At 40.2% G+C, this 14,922-nt stretch overlaps 1 protein-coding gene across 1 annotated transcript; it reads right to left on the bottom strand.

The window, feature by feature from the left end:
- Positions 1-4,014: 4,014 nt before the first annotated feature.
- Positions 4,015-13,579, bottom strand: pdk2a (pyruvate dehydrogenase kinase 2a). Its single transcript, XM_080456094.1, has 11 exons — positions 13,334-13,579; positions 12,229-12,370; positions 11,474-11,545; positions 10,391-10,575; positions 8,854-8,943; positions 8,461-8,538; positions 8,019-8,095; positions 7,813-7,911; positions 7,103-7,216; positions 6,529-6,642; positions 4,015-6,304 (listed from the first exon to the last, which is right to left on the bottom strand). The coding sequence occupies exons 1-11, from the start codon at positions 13,458-13,460 to the stop codon at positions 6,149-6,151; spliced, it is 1,254 nt and encodes a 417-aa protein (XP_080312220.1). The 5' UTR covers positions 13,461-13,579; the 3' UTR covers positions 4,015-6,148.
- Positions 13,580-14,922: the final 1,343 nt, after the last annotated feature.

Consider the following 14,922-nt stretch of genomic DNA (forward strand, 5'->3'; position numbering starts at 1 on the left):
TTGGGTGAGTGACACTGACACAGTTGTGCGAGTATAAATTAGGCTTCAAATACATGTGTGAAATTAGGAACTAGAAAATGACTCATGATGAAGTTAGAGATAAGTGGAGAACAATCAAGGTATCTCTTATGCAACCTTGGGACATCCACATTATCCTCTAAATTCTACTCTAAATGCCTTGTAGTCAATATTTTATACCAAAATATATAAACCAAAATAGGGAATGGAACATACACTCTCCTTAAAATAAATACATACTGTACGTAAATATATAAATAAAAACCTATTAGCATTCAGTATGGAATGCTACATCCATATTTAATCAGTAGACATATTGCCATAGTAAGCAGTTCTGGTCAAGAATGACCTCAGAACATATTACTGTACATTGATTGGTTAAGAGTGTAAGGGCAAAAGGGTTTTCTTGCATCAGCACAATATAAGAGCAGCTCTATACATTAAGAATGCAAACCTATCAACCCCCCCCCCCCCCCCTAATTTCATTTTGATCACACTTCACTAATGCAGTTCATATTTCTATTCCTTTGATCATTTTTATAAATAATGATACTGTGAAGTACCTATAATCTGGAGCTATTAATAAGGAGTCTCCATATCAACAATCCACCCATTCATTAAAGATTGCAAATTATGGGGAAAAACCATAGGGGGGGAACACATGCTGTACAGAGGTGGACATTTCCAGTACAACCGCCACTAGAGGTCAGTAGTTGTAATGCAACTTCACTACAGCTGCCAAGGCCCTGCCCAAAGTGCACATGGGTCCTTCCAACCTCCCTGTTTGTTTGTTTGTTTGTTTGTTTGTTGTTTAACTTTATTACTTACTGTAACTATATTTTTAAAACCCATGAACTTGTAACCAGGAGTCATCACCATGCCGGCTTGTGATGGACATTTTTGTCAAATAAGATTTTTTTGCCACAGACAAACAAAATGAGTAGTCAATAATATTACCTGAAACACATAGGCCTAGTCCTAAATATACAGTATAATAGTGAACTCCTAATGTGCTATAGTGTCTATGCCAATGCGCTACACATTTAGAAATGATCGTATTTCTGCATGAATTAAATCAGTGCCCTAGCTATTCTGAAGAAAACTGTCATTTCAATACTTGTTTTTTTTCAGCGCAAATTACATGAACAAAATAAGAACATTATAATTTTATATTATAATATAATATATGTTGTATTATATTATACCGGTAGTTCTTTTTTTATTCTATCGGATACATTTGTCCATGAACAAACACGTCGATGACCCTGTCCTGTCCCCTGCTTGTAACACAACAACATGAACGCAATCCCACATCCCAGAACACAGAGGTAAAGTACATGATGGCCTACTGTAAATACATGCACAAACAAACTCAGTTGCCAGGGCAGTGAGGGCACTGGCGCTGAAGTCACAGCAGACTCTTCATGTAAAATAGTTGGCATGGGGACTCTGTTGGCAGCCAGTGAGTTGACAGGCCATCACACATACTGTATGGCTGGGCCATTAGTAGCTGGGATGTGTTACTCAGTATCAATGGCAGAGGACCTACTGGTTACTTACTGAATGACCAAAACATAATTTACAGTATGTCCATGTCAAGTCCCATTGAATACTTGCATATAATGTAAATGATCTGTTTTCTAACATTGGCATGTAACCCTAACGATTGATTGATTGATTGATAGATAGCAAAGGAAATGCCAGTGTTCAGGAAACTCACAGTGTGCATATAGTTACTGGAAAGGCGAGTAGGTCAATTTAAACTAAAATAGGATGAGTCTTAATATACAAATAAAATGATAAGAAAATAAAAAATAAAAATAAAAAATGAAATATTGTAGAATAGAAGAACAATCCACACATGTACATGTGTATATACAGTATGTATACACATGGCAGCAACAATACTAAGTAGATCAAATAAAATAGAATACACAACGATAACTCCCATAAGTATGTTGAAGAAACCAAGTCGCCTGTCACCATGCTATGTTTATACCTCTTGCTTATCACCCCGTTTACTCTCTCTCCCTCTCCCTCTCCCTCTTACACACACACACACACACACACACACACACACACACACACACACACACACACACACACACACACACACACACACACGCACACGCACACACACGCACACGCACACGCACACACACGCACACACACACACACACGCACACACACGTGCGCACACACACACTCTGCCGCTGTCCCCTGGCAGTAAATGCTCAGGGCTAGATGTCCTTATATGGGTATGTGGCTTTAGGCATATGGCCTGATGGTAAAGTCAGCCTCACTTGAATTCTGGCTCTCCAGTAGCTCCAGTAGCATTTGTTTACAATTTTAAATTTGAAGGATGATACCAGCCTTTTTGAAATGTGGGTCCCAGGATTATATTGATTAAAACACTTCCACATCACACAGAACTTACCACACTCCATCAAAATGCTATTCTGATGTTGTGGAGAGGAGGGGGCATTTGCTTATGGCACAATGGACCTATTACAACATCTAAGTGAGAACATCAATATCAGAATAGTATTTTGATTAAGGGTAAGTTTTGAGGAATGAAATCCTTTCTTATTACTAATGAAAACTGTTTTGAGTAATGAAATCCTTTCAATGTAAGATGGCTTGTATGGTCCTTTAAATATTTGGTGTGTTGAAATAAAAACATTCTATAACTTGATAAAATGAGAGACCTTTGATTTTCCTAGTCTTTTGACATAAGTGCTGTAAATAGAGACGGCCTGCATTTCCATCATCAACCAAATTCAAAGCAATTCAAGCAATTTGGTCAAAATGACACTGACTGAAATGCATAGAACATCATTTAGGCCCTCATTTATGCTCTCTGTCTGACCACAAACAAATAGGAAATGGATCACCACCACAGCTGCTTCTCTGCGTGGGATTGAATTGCATATGGTAAAGTATATGAGACGCATAGCCTAAATGGCAGCAGAAGCCGTGCACAGTATTATTAGAACTCCCTTCGGACTTTTCGCCGAAGCTATAGTGTCTCGTGCCTCAAGACAGGACCCTACAAAAGCCACTTGTTTACTGTGGGCTCACTTGGCACTGTGCCCAACTGGAGGCGAACCAGGTAGAGCTGATTGAGTAATGAGTTCAATCAACAACAAAAAAATGAAAGGGGATTTTTTTTATATCAATAATGATTTTTTTAACCACATAAACCTTATACTACTTGGCTGACTGGAGTCCTACAGGGCTCTAGTGACTTTTCTGTTTTCGCTCAGAATGAAATATCTTTGCTGAAAATAGCCGATCCACAAGCTCATGTGTCGTGTCGGCTTGTGGTCCGTTGTGAGCTTACAGATCTGCCATTTTCCTGCGAAAGTTTTCCCCAGAATAGCGATGCTGTTGTCATATTGGAGAATCTAAATATATCGCACTGCACCAAAAAGGCTACAATGTAGAGTAGTAGTCTGCTGCTATTTTAACTGCTTCTTCCAGCTGATATTTATAACCGTGCACCTTATGTATATATCATGTACCTTACAGTATAGTTATATATAATTCACACTACCCACGTAAATTTCAATTTCAGCTAAATCTAACTTTCTTTTTTACACAGCTGTAATGTGACAATAAAGTTGCGTAGTGGAACTTGATCCGGTGTGTGTGTGTGTGTGTGTGTGTGTGTGTGTGTGTGTGTGTGTGTGTGTGTGCGTATTGCCAGGGCAAACATTTCAATGCTTCCATACCATTTACCTCTTCCTTTAATATCCCTTTATTTTCCACTGACAGCTGCAGTAAATAACTACAGCATGATGCCACATTCACACCATGCACTCGAATTATTTATGTTGACATTGAATGCACTATATCATGCTACGCACCCGACCCACCTGTATTCACTAGTAGTGGTAGTGATTTAAAAACAACGCACCTCAGTACTTTTGCACTGACAGGTTTATTTATAAGATTGTGTACTGACAAGTGACAAAAGGTTTAGCTACAAAATCAAAGCTTTAAAGTACATTTTAATATAAATAAATACAAAAGAAAACAGTACATTTCCAACACATATGGACCCAGGGCTTTTTGTTTTCTTCCTCAGAAGGTAGAGTAATGCCTGATTTATACTTCGGGTTAGCCGATCTACAACCTCTGTGAGCTTGTAAATTTGCCAATTCCGGTGAGCAACACAGACCACAATGAAGTGTAAATAACCCTTTAGATACTTTAATGAGACTGGCCTTGTGGGGTTCATAGAACTTCCTCAAATCACATATGACATGCTTTGCATTGTGGGATACAGTATGTGGTAATAATACCGACTTCCTCTGGACGCCTTAACCACTTGAGCCCCATTTCAAAAACAGTTAAATAGCTGATCTATAAGCTCACGCAGCATCGCATCGCGACGTGTTGCAACTTGCGAGCTTGTACATCTGCTCCTTTGGTCCGTGTAGCTGATGTGAGATAAGACCACTTATCGTCTCAGCTGGTAGGAATACTGTGGCTAAATTAAGAGCCTGAAATGTACATGGCCTCATTGGTCTGTAACAAAATAACACATGCAGACGCAAAGCTCTCTGGTCAATTTACCTTCCTGCATAACACAACATATTTATTTTACGTAGCCCTAAAGTCCAGAAAGGAGTATTGCACTAGCGTTATTCCTTAAGGCCCATTTATTTTCCATGGTAAGTATGTGTACGTGTACGGACCAAGCCGCCGTTTTTTTGGCACATTTTCTGAAAGCTTAAGGATACATATGAAACATAAATCATGGGGTACAATGTAGCTCCCACGATTGCTTGAACTGGATCTAGTTCAAGCGAGATATGGTGGACCTTTTTCAGGAAAGCTTGTCCGAGTTGGTGAGAACTGTTGAACATATATTTGATGTCACTTTGCCCAGGCACAGGGACAAACAGTTATAACAGCTCTTTCTTAGCAGGTACATTATTTTGACCTTCTCGACCGCTGCCATGTTTGTTATCAGAAAACGCTTGACGCCGAACTGTCCTCTAGTGGGTGTATAGCTTAACATCCTTGCCAAAGCAAAGGCGATGTGAGCAATGACGCTTGCATCACTTGAAACAGATGTATGTAAATGGTGTATAAATGGGCCTTTAATGACTTAATAGTCGTATGAATTTGTCAACTAACTGATTAGTTAATTTTATCAATACATCTGCAAAATTGTGTTTGCCACATACATTCATGCAGAGACATCAAAAAATGTTTCAATAATTCAAGAGAACAAATACAGTACATAACACTTTGGGTGTCTCTCTTGTAAGGCTGAGGTGACATTCTATGGCAGTCATCATTTCAGAAAAGGTAGGATTTACTTTTTTCCACTCGTCAGAAACCATACCACAGCTGGTCCCTCAAAGAGCAAAGAACACCTCCTTCTAAGCCCTATCCTCTAATATCTATTTCAATGCTCCATACTCACATAACGGCCATTTTGTTCTTATGTCATACTTGAATAGTATGTATGGTATACACACACACATACTGTACATACATATAGAAATGGCAGCCATGTGAACATGGTCTATGACATTAATATACTGTACATAGTATCTTGAACTGAAATACATTCAAGTGTATTCTCTTTGCATTCGACCTCAACCCCCAGTCATACCAGCACAGCGGTCTCAGTTGAACACCGGGGGCTGTCGCTGGGTCTTCCCGCCCTTCCCCCCACTGCTCCTATGGTCCAAACCGTGGCATGTTTCTGGCCTGCACGTCGTCCACACACCTTCCCATGGACACAGTGTGACTATGTTTGTTCTATAACCTCTCAAAAAGGCACACAGGGGAAGGGACAAACATTATACATTAGTGAGGTCTAAAGTAAATTTGCAAGTACTCTGTTATTATCCAGTCACTGTGAGCCTATTCTCTTGCTCTCTCAGCTTCAAGGACAACAGAGGTTCTGCAGAGGCACTGAAAACGACATGAACATGCTAAAGCTAAAAGCCCATTTAAAGAGAAAGCTCCACATATCCTTCTGCTATGGCGCTCATAGTGGCCATGTTGTGGTTAGGAGTCTGGTGATATGAGGATACAGACAGTCAGAAAGACGGTCATGGATGCCTTGAGGTTGCAGGCCTTAAAGCAACAGGCCAGCAGACAGTTTTCACTTCACAGTTTTCACTGCCATCCTGTAGCTGGCGAGGTCTATGGGCTCTCTGCTGGGTACGCACCAGTCATCAGCCTCCTGGCTCACTTTGTAGTTCTTCAGAGTGGTCTTGTTGTACACTGGCAGCCTCTCTATGGAGTCTGTGGACAGTGCCTGGAAGAGGGAGCAGTCAAAGAACAACAATAAGCATAGTTTACGTTGAGTCCACTTGTCTACAGTACAGCACTGCGCCTTAGTGAAATGAGGTCAGCTCGCATTTGACCAACACGTCAAGCAACAAATTTTACCAAATTCTTACTGTGTGCTGTATTGACTTTGAAACGCTTGCCACCCCCTCCCCACGCGGGGGGCCTCTGTACTATCAGTGTCTGGCTCACCTTCAAGTGGATGACAGCATCTGTGCCAAAGCCCTCCATGGAGTAGAGCTGCAGGTTCCCTTGGAAGTACTTGGCATAGAGGCGGGAGATGGGCAGACCATAGCCAAATCCAGCCTGTAGAGAGAGAGAGAGAGAGAAAGGGCGAGAGAGGAGATAAAGGTTTAGCCAAAGCTTTGTAACACAGGAAGCTGTTAGTGCTCCGCCATGATATTGGGCAATTATATCAATTTCAGGTCTGCTCTGTGTATTTTTCTAAAACAAATACTGGCCTGAATGCATGCAAGACAAGTTATTGGAATTGGTCCTGTCTGCATACATGTGTGTGTGTATAAAATAACTCAAGAACAGATGGGTAATAAGTAGGTTACCCCAAAGAGGGTAGTAACTTTTGGGTCACAACTGTCTAAGGTCAAGGTTACAATCAGTCAGGTGGTCATTCTAATCATGACGGCTGGTGAATAAGACAGCAAAAATGCCAATTTCATATGGGTTGAAGCACGAGCCGAGTAACAAACAGAACCCTCCAGAGGAGTGTGGGTTGGTACTTAGCCCCACTGGTTGCATCATAACTCACCAGAGGTGGTGTCCGTGCGTCCTCATTTAACTGTGGGGTAGGAGCGGTAGAGAACATATAACTGAAGAGGTTCTCAGTCTTCCTGAAGGGGACACCGCCTCCCCTGTCACTCACCTACCCGTGGACAGAGACAGAGAGAATGGTCAGACCCCAAAAAGACAGACAGCAAGAAATAGATGTATGATGGAGAGAACGAGAGAGACAAGTCAAAAACTGGAAAACTGCCGAGCCATAAACGGGTGCACTTTGTGACACTTGAGCTAAAGTCAAGGCCACGAGCCAACTGACTCTCCGCTTTAATCCTCTGCATATCGTCATGGAAACTGGACACCAATGAATGCTGCACTACGCTCTTTATGTCTTATGTAAGCGTCAGCCAGGTGGATTGCTGCGAGCAAAGAGCGATATCTGCAGCTTGGATGATCAAGTTACGGCAAGACTGGATCAATAGGCTCTCCAATATGAAGAGTTGTGCAAGTCAGTCTTATCAGACCTTAGCGGCTTTTGTTCCATATATTAAAGCACAGATTTAAGGAGGGTCAAGTTCCCTCTTTGCATAACAGAGTTTAAAGAGCGGCATTGGGCAGGGAAGTAAAAAACTATTCACTCTTTATGTAGAGGATTTTGTGTATAGTGTTTTTTTCTATATGAAATGACAGTAGTGTAATTCTATTCCTCATCTTTGAAAGCACAGACAGTTTGGAACCTACCTTAATGGACATGTCCTCCCCTCCAAGAGACACCATGCACTGAATGGGTGGAAGACTGTTTTTGCCCTCATGGTGCTCAATGGTGGCCCTCATGGCATTCTGTAACACAACAGTCAAACATATTACTGTTTTGGTCTGAGAAAACCATGTGATGTATGGAATATACGGATGTTGTTTTGGATATTAGATATGAAGTTGTGCCATACCTTGAAAAGCTCAAAGAGCATGTGATACAGATGAGAGGGGACATATTCAATGCTTATGGGCTGGTTCTTCATATTGACTGTGGGTTGGGGAGGAGGAGAAACAAAAACACTCTTTTACTCCATTACATCCAGCTCATTTCAGATTCATTACCTTGGGTACTCATGGACATGTACTGTAAGCAACGATGACAGTGATTCTGTCCTGCTCTGTTTCCATCATTTGTGGAATGAAGGGTAAAAACTTAAGTGTGTCAATATTGTCTGATGCATTCAGCCGTCCCCACTTAGCAATTACTTCAGCTTCAGTGGTGTAATTACAGGCCCCTAACGTACACATTTCCCTGCAACTCTTCTAAACTAGCTGTTGGCTGTTTGCCGGCCTCTCATAAGAACACCAATGTGCAGGTAATCAACATGCCAGATTACATAAAGCAAGTCTTACTGTTTGTCTCCTGCAGAAAGAGATCAGGGGAGCTGAGGTAGTACTGATCACACAGCATCTTGGCACTGTGGAAGGCATCTGAGAAGAAAGAACAGTAGTATAAGCGGGGCTAACAACACCACAATGTGACAGACAGGATTTTGTTTGGATGTGATAACATGGGAAGGCCAAAGTACAGTGTTGTTTACTCAGCAGTCAATCACAGGAGCTACCTCTGTGCAAAAAAGTGCGATGTGACGATAAGATCACAGTTCATTTATAAGAAAAGTTAGGATCTTCCAAAGTCCAAAACAAACTGGTCACGTACACAACTCCAGTGTATGCCGTTAGGTAACATTTCCATTCAAAAGTTAATGAGGGCAGTGCTGTTATTTGCTTCTGTCTGTTGTTTACCTTTTACAACCTCTGTGACTTCACAGTGAGGGTCGATGCACCCGATGGTGTTGGGGTGAACCGGATTTGTCGCTCCGTCAAACACAAGAGCTGCAGGGATGCAGGGAAAATGTGTCAGAATAAGAGGGGGAGAATATATATATATATATATATATATATATATATATATATATATATATATATATATATAGCAATAATTACGTACTAGGTACCAAAAGAATTGAGCCCGGTTAATGTTTCCCACCCTTTTTTTAATAGCGGCTACGGGACCATGAGATAGTGCAGACAGAAATGGAAGATAGGAGACAGAGTTGAAGAGAGATACATGTATAGCCTGAAGAGATCGCTTTTCAATTTATGACACACAAGGCTTTTGTCTGGAAATCCTGTGGTATTTCAAGGTTTCTCTTCTCTTCAGTGCCATAGTTCACAATACTGCTTATTCTTCACTCAATTGAGACGATTATCGTCACTGTCGGGCAGAAACCTCTTATCTCCATATTCTATCTTTTGGGTTTTTTTCGTAAATTAATGCCCTACTTGATCACGCTACAACAAAAGTATCAAAAGTAGTACATCCACAAGCTTGAAAGTGAAACGTGTCACGAAGCGACGCGGTTTGAACTTGTATATCTGCTACTTTTGAATTATTTTGAATCCTGAAAAGTAACAGTTTTGGACATGAGGTTTCCACCCGACAGAGACGTTATACATTTCTCAACCATATTAGAACACAGTGCCTCCAGCAAGATGAACTTGAAGACTGGAAACAGCTAAATAACCCTATTCCATCCTGACTCTTGCGCTTTTCATCTTAAATTTCCATTAGCAGTAATTTGTAATACTTCAGTCATATGAACAATTCAAAAGGTTTGATATCCTTTAGAGAGGTCAGTAATATATATTAGGGATACACAATTTTGGCCGATATCCAATAATTGATTATTTACATGGTCATATGGACGCTATAGTAAGAGTGAGTATATTTCGAGATGTTGGATCTTCAGGTCGCTTATTAAGTTTGCTATTAAACGACTGTGTCCCGCTCCCTCCTCACAGGACTGAAGTTGAACGGTCATCATTGCCAATGGAGAATTAGTTGTCACTTTCAGTTACTCTGAGTCTGAATTATTCCGCAGCCATTGTCTCCTGAGTAGGTCAACACATTCTCACACCCAGGTACTACAGTGACGAGTTGAGCTAAATCTGACCAAGCGTCAGACATTTGATGCGACAGGCTTTCCTGTTGCATCGCATGTTGACGAGGACGACAGGATTTACGATTCCAAGCCTATTGGTATGCAACTCTCGGCAGGCACCTCGCTCCAGCATGGAGCGAAAGACTGACTGAGTTACTGTCTGTCTGTTGGCTAATTTATACTTTATCATTTATATTCTGAACATAACTGACAGGACGTGTTGTGAGCTTAGAGATCGCAGATTCATGGTGTGTGACACCGGCATACCAAAAAGAAATCACCCTTTAAACCTAACTGTTTGACTTATGTATTGAAGCTGACAGAACTATGGTACTCACTGTGCTGGTTGATGAGCATACGGATGGATATCCGGCTCATATAGAAGCGGTCCAGGAAGTACTGGATGTTCTGGTTGGTGACTGGGTCCTGGGAGAAGGTTTCTTTGTACTCTATGATACCCTGGGCCATGGTTGGCACCACATCGTTGTGCCTGTTCCTGATAGTCACCAAGGTATCCACAAACCTGCCAAGGAAAAGATTGGCAATCATATTAAATTATGCCTCACTCACAGTGGGAACACTCCAGAACATACATAAAGATCCCTAACGGTAACACATTCTTTGAAGCCCATGTCTATAATGCATTATAAATACTTGTAGATGTTTTTTAATCTGCATACAACACTGTATAATTAGTTATGAGCACACATAAATACTAAAGCGTTCTAACAATAATCATAACACTTTATACAGCATTATATAATTACGTATTATACAGTGTAATACACAGATTATAACGCATTTATAGTGCAAGTACGTTTATAATGCATTATAGACATGGGCTGGGTTTTTTAATGGTTTACAACAGTACTGTTTAAAAAAGTAAGTCAGACCAATATCTTGAGTCTCTGTACCAAAGCATTAGAGAAAGCCAAAACAAAACCAAGAGTGAGATTTATTTCCCCCTTAGGCCCTTAGTTTCCAAAACTCCCACTGACTCTCCAGTGAAACTACAGTATGGGCAGGTGGCCTGAGGCTTTGTCTCCATTAATGATTTTCAAACAGTGTACTGATTGTCTGGGCCTCGAGAAGTGAATTCATGTGTGCCTTGAGACTCAACCCAAATATGTATGTATATTTTAAGTTGGTGCTAAAAATATATTTATACTATAATTTTTTCATTTACTGAATTGTATTAACCTATTTAAACCTAACACTTAAAAAACAAGGTTTATGATAACATATATCTTGTCACAGTGTACTGTAATTGATTCTCTATCTGATACATCTTGCCATTATCACATATGACATCCCATGATTTGATGTATATATAATACACAAATCACTGGGCGACTGGCCAGAAGAACAAGGCGACGACTACAAATTAAATGAATTAATGTATGTATTTCAAAATCACTTACTCCCCCAGTGTTCTATGGTCATCAGGATTCTTGTCCAGGAATTCAAGGATCTCCAATAAACTCTGGATATACCTGGAACCAACATTTACACACACACAAACAAGCTGGTGAGAACGATGTTGTAACCGTTTTATTTTGGAGCCAACTATTTGATTCAGTGCACACTGTAATAGGGGTCTGGTAATTCCTGGTACATAAACAACATGTGATAGTGCTCGTATTTTAAGGGCTGCTTATCATCTGAAGAAAGATATGCAGAAGGAGAAACTGTTCCAACAAAGGGGGAGGGAGGAAACTGGGGAAAGTGTGTCACATGACAAGTGACGTAAAAGTAGGGCTAAGTTCATTGTGCAGAGAACCATCCCCCCCTTGCACAGCACTGCCTGGACGAAGCTCAAGTTGGTCAAAGGGCATTCATAGGAATCCTGACCGTTTGAGATAGTTAACAATGGTGCTGCTCCACTTCCATACAAGGGAGCCAAGTAAAAACATCAACATCAAGGACTGTTCACTTTTCAGTACAGATTAGTTCTGTCATTAAGAATTACTCTTAAATGAAAAGCCACATTGGATACGTTTTCACTCCCTTCAATTATTTTAATTTTCCAGTTTTGAGACACAAGTTTTTCTTGTTTGACCTGTCACCTGATTAAGAACTCTGGGAGGAACGACCTATAGTCTATTAGTCTGCATGACAATAACAGTCAACTAAAGCGGTTATTCTGTTGTATGTTGTAATACATTGCTCTACTCACCAGCTATGTAACCTTTGTACAGAAGGGGTTGTGAGCAGTTTGTCAGGTAGGAGGTTTATTTCCTTCATGATGTTTGATAACCTCACTGGGAGCTCCTGTCTCAAAAACACAAATGACGTCTTCTCACAGGCATTGATGGATCCTGCCATTAAGAAAACAGTGAAAACTACCTTAATGTCTTGTCAAATACTGTAAGATAAGATCAGATAAACCTTTATTGATCCCCTGAGGGAAATGCAATTGTCAAAGCAGATCAGCAGTATGTGTAAAAAAATAAAACAGGATTGATAGCTATAGGTAAGAGTAGAGAGATAAGAATAAGCTAAACAATAATAATAAAATAAAATAGACCACAGCCTGGTTCCCTGATCCAATTAATCACAGGTGGCAGAATTTGATGTTGTGATTAATGGGACTGGATCCAGGCTGGTTTAGTACTGTGTGCATTAATAAAAACATACTTTTGCTTTGCTTAAACAACTATTTCAACCAAACTATTGAAATAGGCAGCCTGGATATGATGTGCAGTAAGTAAACACATACGTTGTTTAATATATTTGCATTATTAGTTTTATTTCAGTGTTTATCAGTTGTCCACAGCCTCCAATGTGGTCTCACACACACACACACACACACACACACACACACACACACACACACACACACACACACACACACACACACACACACACACACACACACACACACACACACACACACACACACACACACACACACACACACACACATTTTAACAATGTATTCATGTCCACATAAAGGAGAGCATACGAGGACACACACACTCAGCAGCTGCACATAGCTTCATTTGCATTAGTGACGCAATACTCGAGCATTCTGCACTAAATGAAGTGCAGGCGACGATTGAGGAAATAAAAACATGCTACTTCAAGTGGCACAGTCGGAGGAATAATACATTATGTAATGTATGTATTGGATATAATATTATGTGATAGGCTATGTGAAGAAAACATCCTTCCTGATCAGTGTTTATATCGGCAGTCGATTGCAATTCGTACATCTGCACAGACACAACGTCTGAAACGCATGCACATGTTATATTAGGATGGTTATTAGGCCTACTTACCAAAATCCAGAAACTGTTTCATGGAGAGTGGTGAAGGCGAGAATTTGGAGAAATGTTCGATATGTTTAGGCACGCTGGCCAACGCCGCATTCTTCATAATAAACCTCACGAACTTCATGTTTGCCATCTTATTAGATCCAAAAGGCTTTTCTCGATCTATAGTCTATTATTTAGCCTGTATTGACTTTGCTTGCTATTATACTCTGTCTGGTCTGGTCCGAACACACGTCTCTATATATATTCATGTAGTAATATATTGACGACTGACCAGCAGGGCGAGGCAGGAAAAGAACGACAGTGTTGTAGCCAATAGGAGGAGAGTGTTGTTTATTTAGAAAGCTGGTCAACCAATAGGAATCGTTAGCAGGAGGGTCGGGCCCTTTTGGGCGGGTCAGAGAACACTTGTTTACATGTGTGGGGAATTCCACACAAGACACACTTATACAAATGAAAACATCTTGTGCAAACTCTTTCACCTGTCTTATAACAACATACATGGTAACAATGTTTGGTTACCCCCCCCCCCCATGTCTGATTATGTAATATGAATAGGCATAGATTAAGTAGTTAAAGTTTAACTCCTTAATCTATGCCTGTATGTGTTGGGATTGTATCCGCGTTTAATGTAATGAGATACAATCCCAACACACACAGGTCATACAGGGAATCAACACTTGGTGTGTTGAGAATTGATTGATTGGTTAATGTACTTTATTTAGTAAGACATGAGAACATCAGTACATGGAAGTACAAATTCACAATACAAGGTCTACTAAACTGGGAGACTCATTAAGCACTGAGCTTGTTTAAGATGAGATCCCCATGCACACAAATCATGATGAGAATCATTCTATCTAATGATGAGAATCAGGTGGATTGCAGACAGGGGTGTAAAGTAACTAAGTAAATTTACTCATGTACTGTACTTAAGCACAATTTTGAGGTGTTTTTTTTACTTTAGTGGAGTATTTCCCATATTCAATATTTTTTACTTCTTCTCCACTACACCTCAGAGGCAAATATTGTACTTTTACGCCACTACAATTATTTGAAAACTTTAGTTACTAGTTACTTTGTAGATTTTGATTATTATTACAAATCATACATTACCCACTTCAGCCTTATATACTTTTCGGCCATTTGAAAATAGCCAATCTACAAGCTCACGATGCGTTGCGATGCGACGCGTTGTGAGCTTGTAGAACTGCTATTTTCAAAAGATTTTTATACAAAAATAAATGTGAAAAGTTGTGAAATGGGACATTCTGCATAATGAGTACTCTCTACTTGTGGTTCTTAAGTACATTTTTATACCAATACTTTTGTACTTCTACTCAAGTGAATTTTGTATTCCGGACTTTTACTTGTAACAGAGTAGGTAACATTGCAGTATCGATACTTTTACTTGAGTAAAACATTTGAATACTTTTTCCACCACTGGCCCTCAAATGTGTTTGTATCTGTGTCGACTAGTGAAATACAGAGGATGCTACTAATCACATCAGTTATTGTGCACTACACACGGTCATGACTGCTCAAGAGCTGTGAGGAAGGAGATTTTCAGAGAAAGCAGTTCTCAGCAAGTAAAA

Source organism: Gymnoscopelus braueri (genome assembly GCF_963280865.1).
Source record: "Gymnoscopelus braueri genome assembly, chromosome: 17".
In the NCBI taxonomy this organism is placed as follows: Eukaryota; Metazoa; Chordata; class Actinopteri; order Myctophiformes; family Myctophidae; genus Gymnoscopelus; species Gymnoscopelus braueri.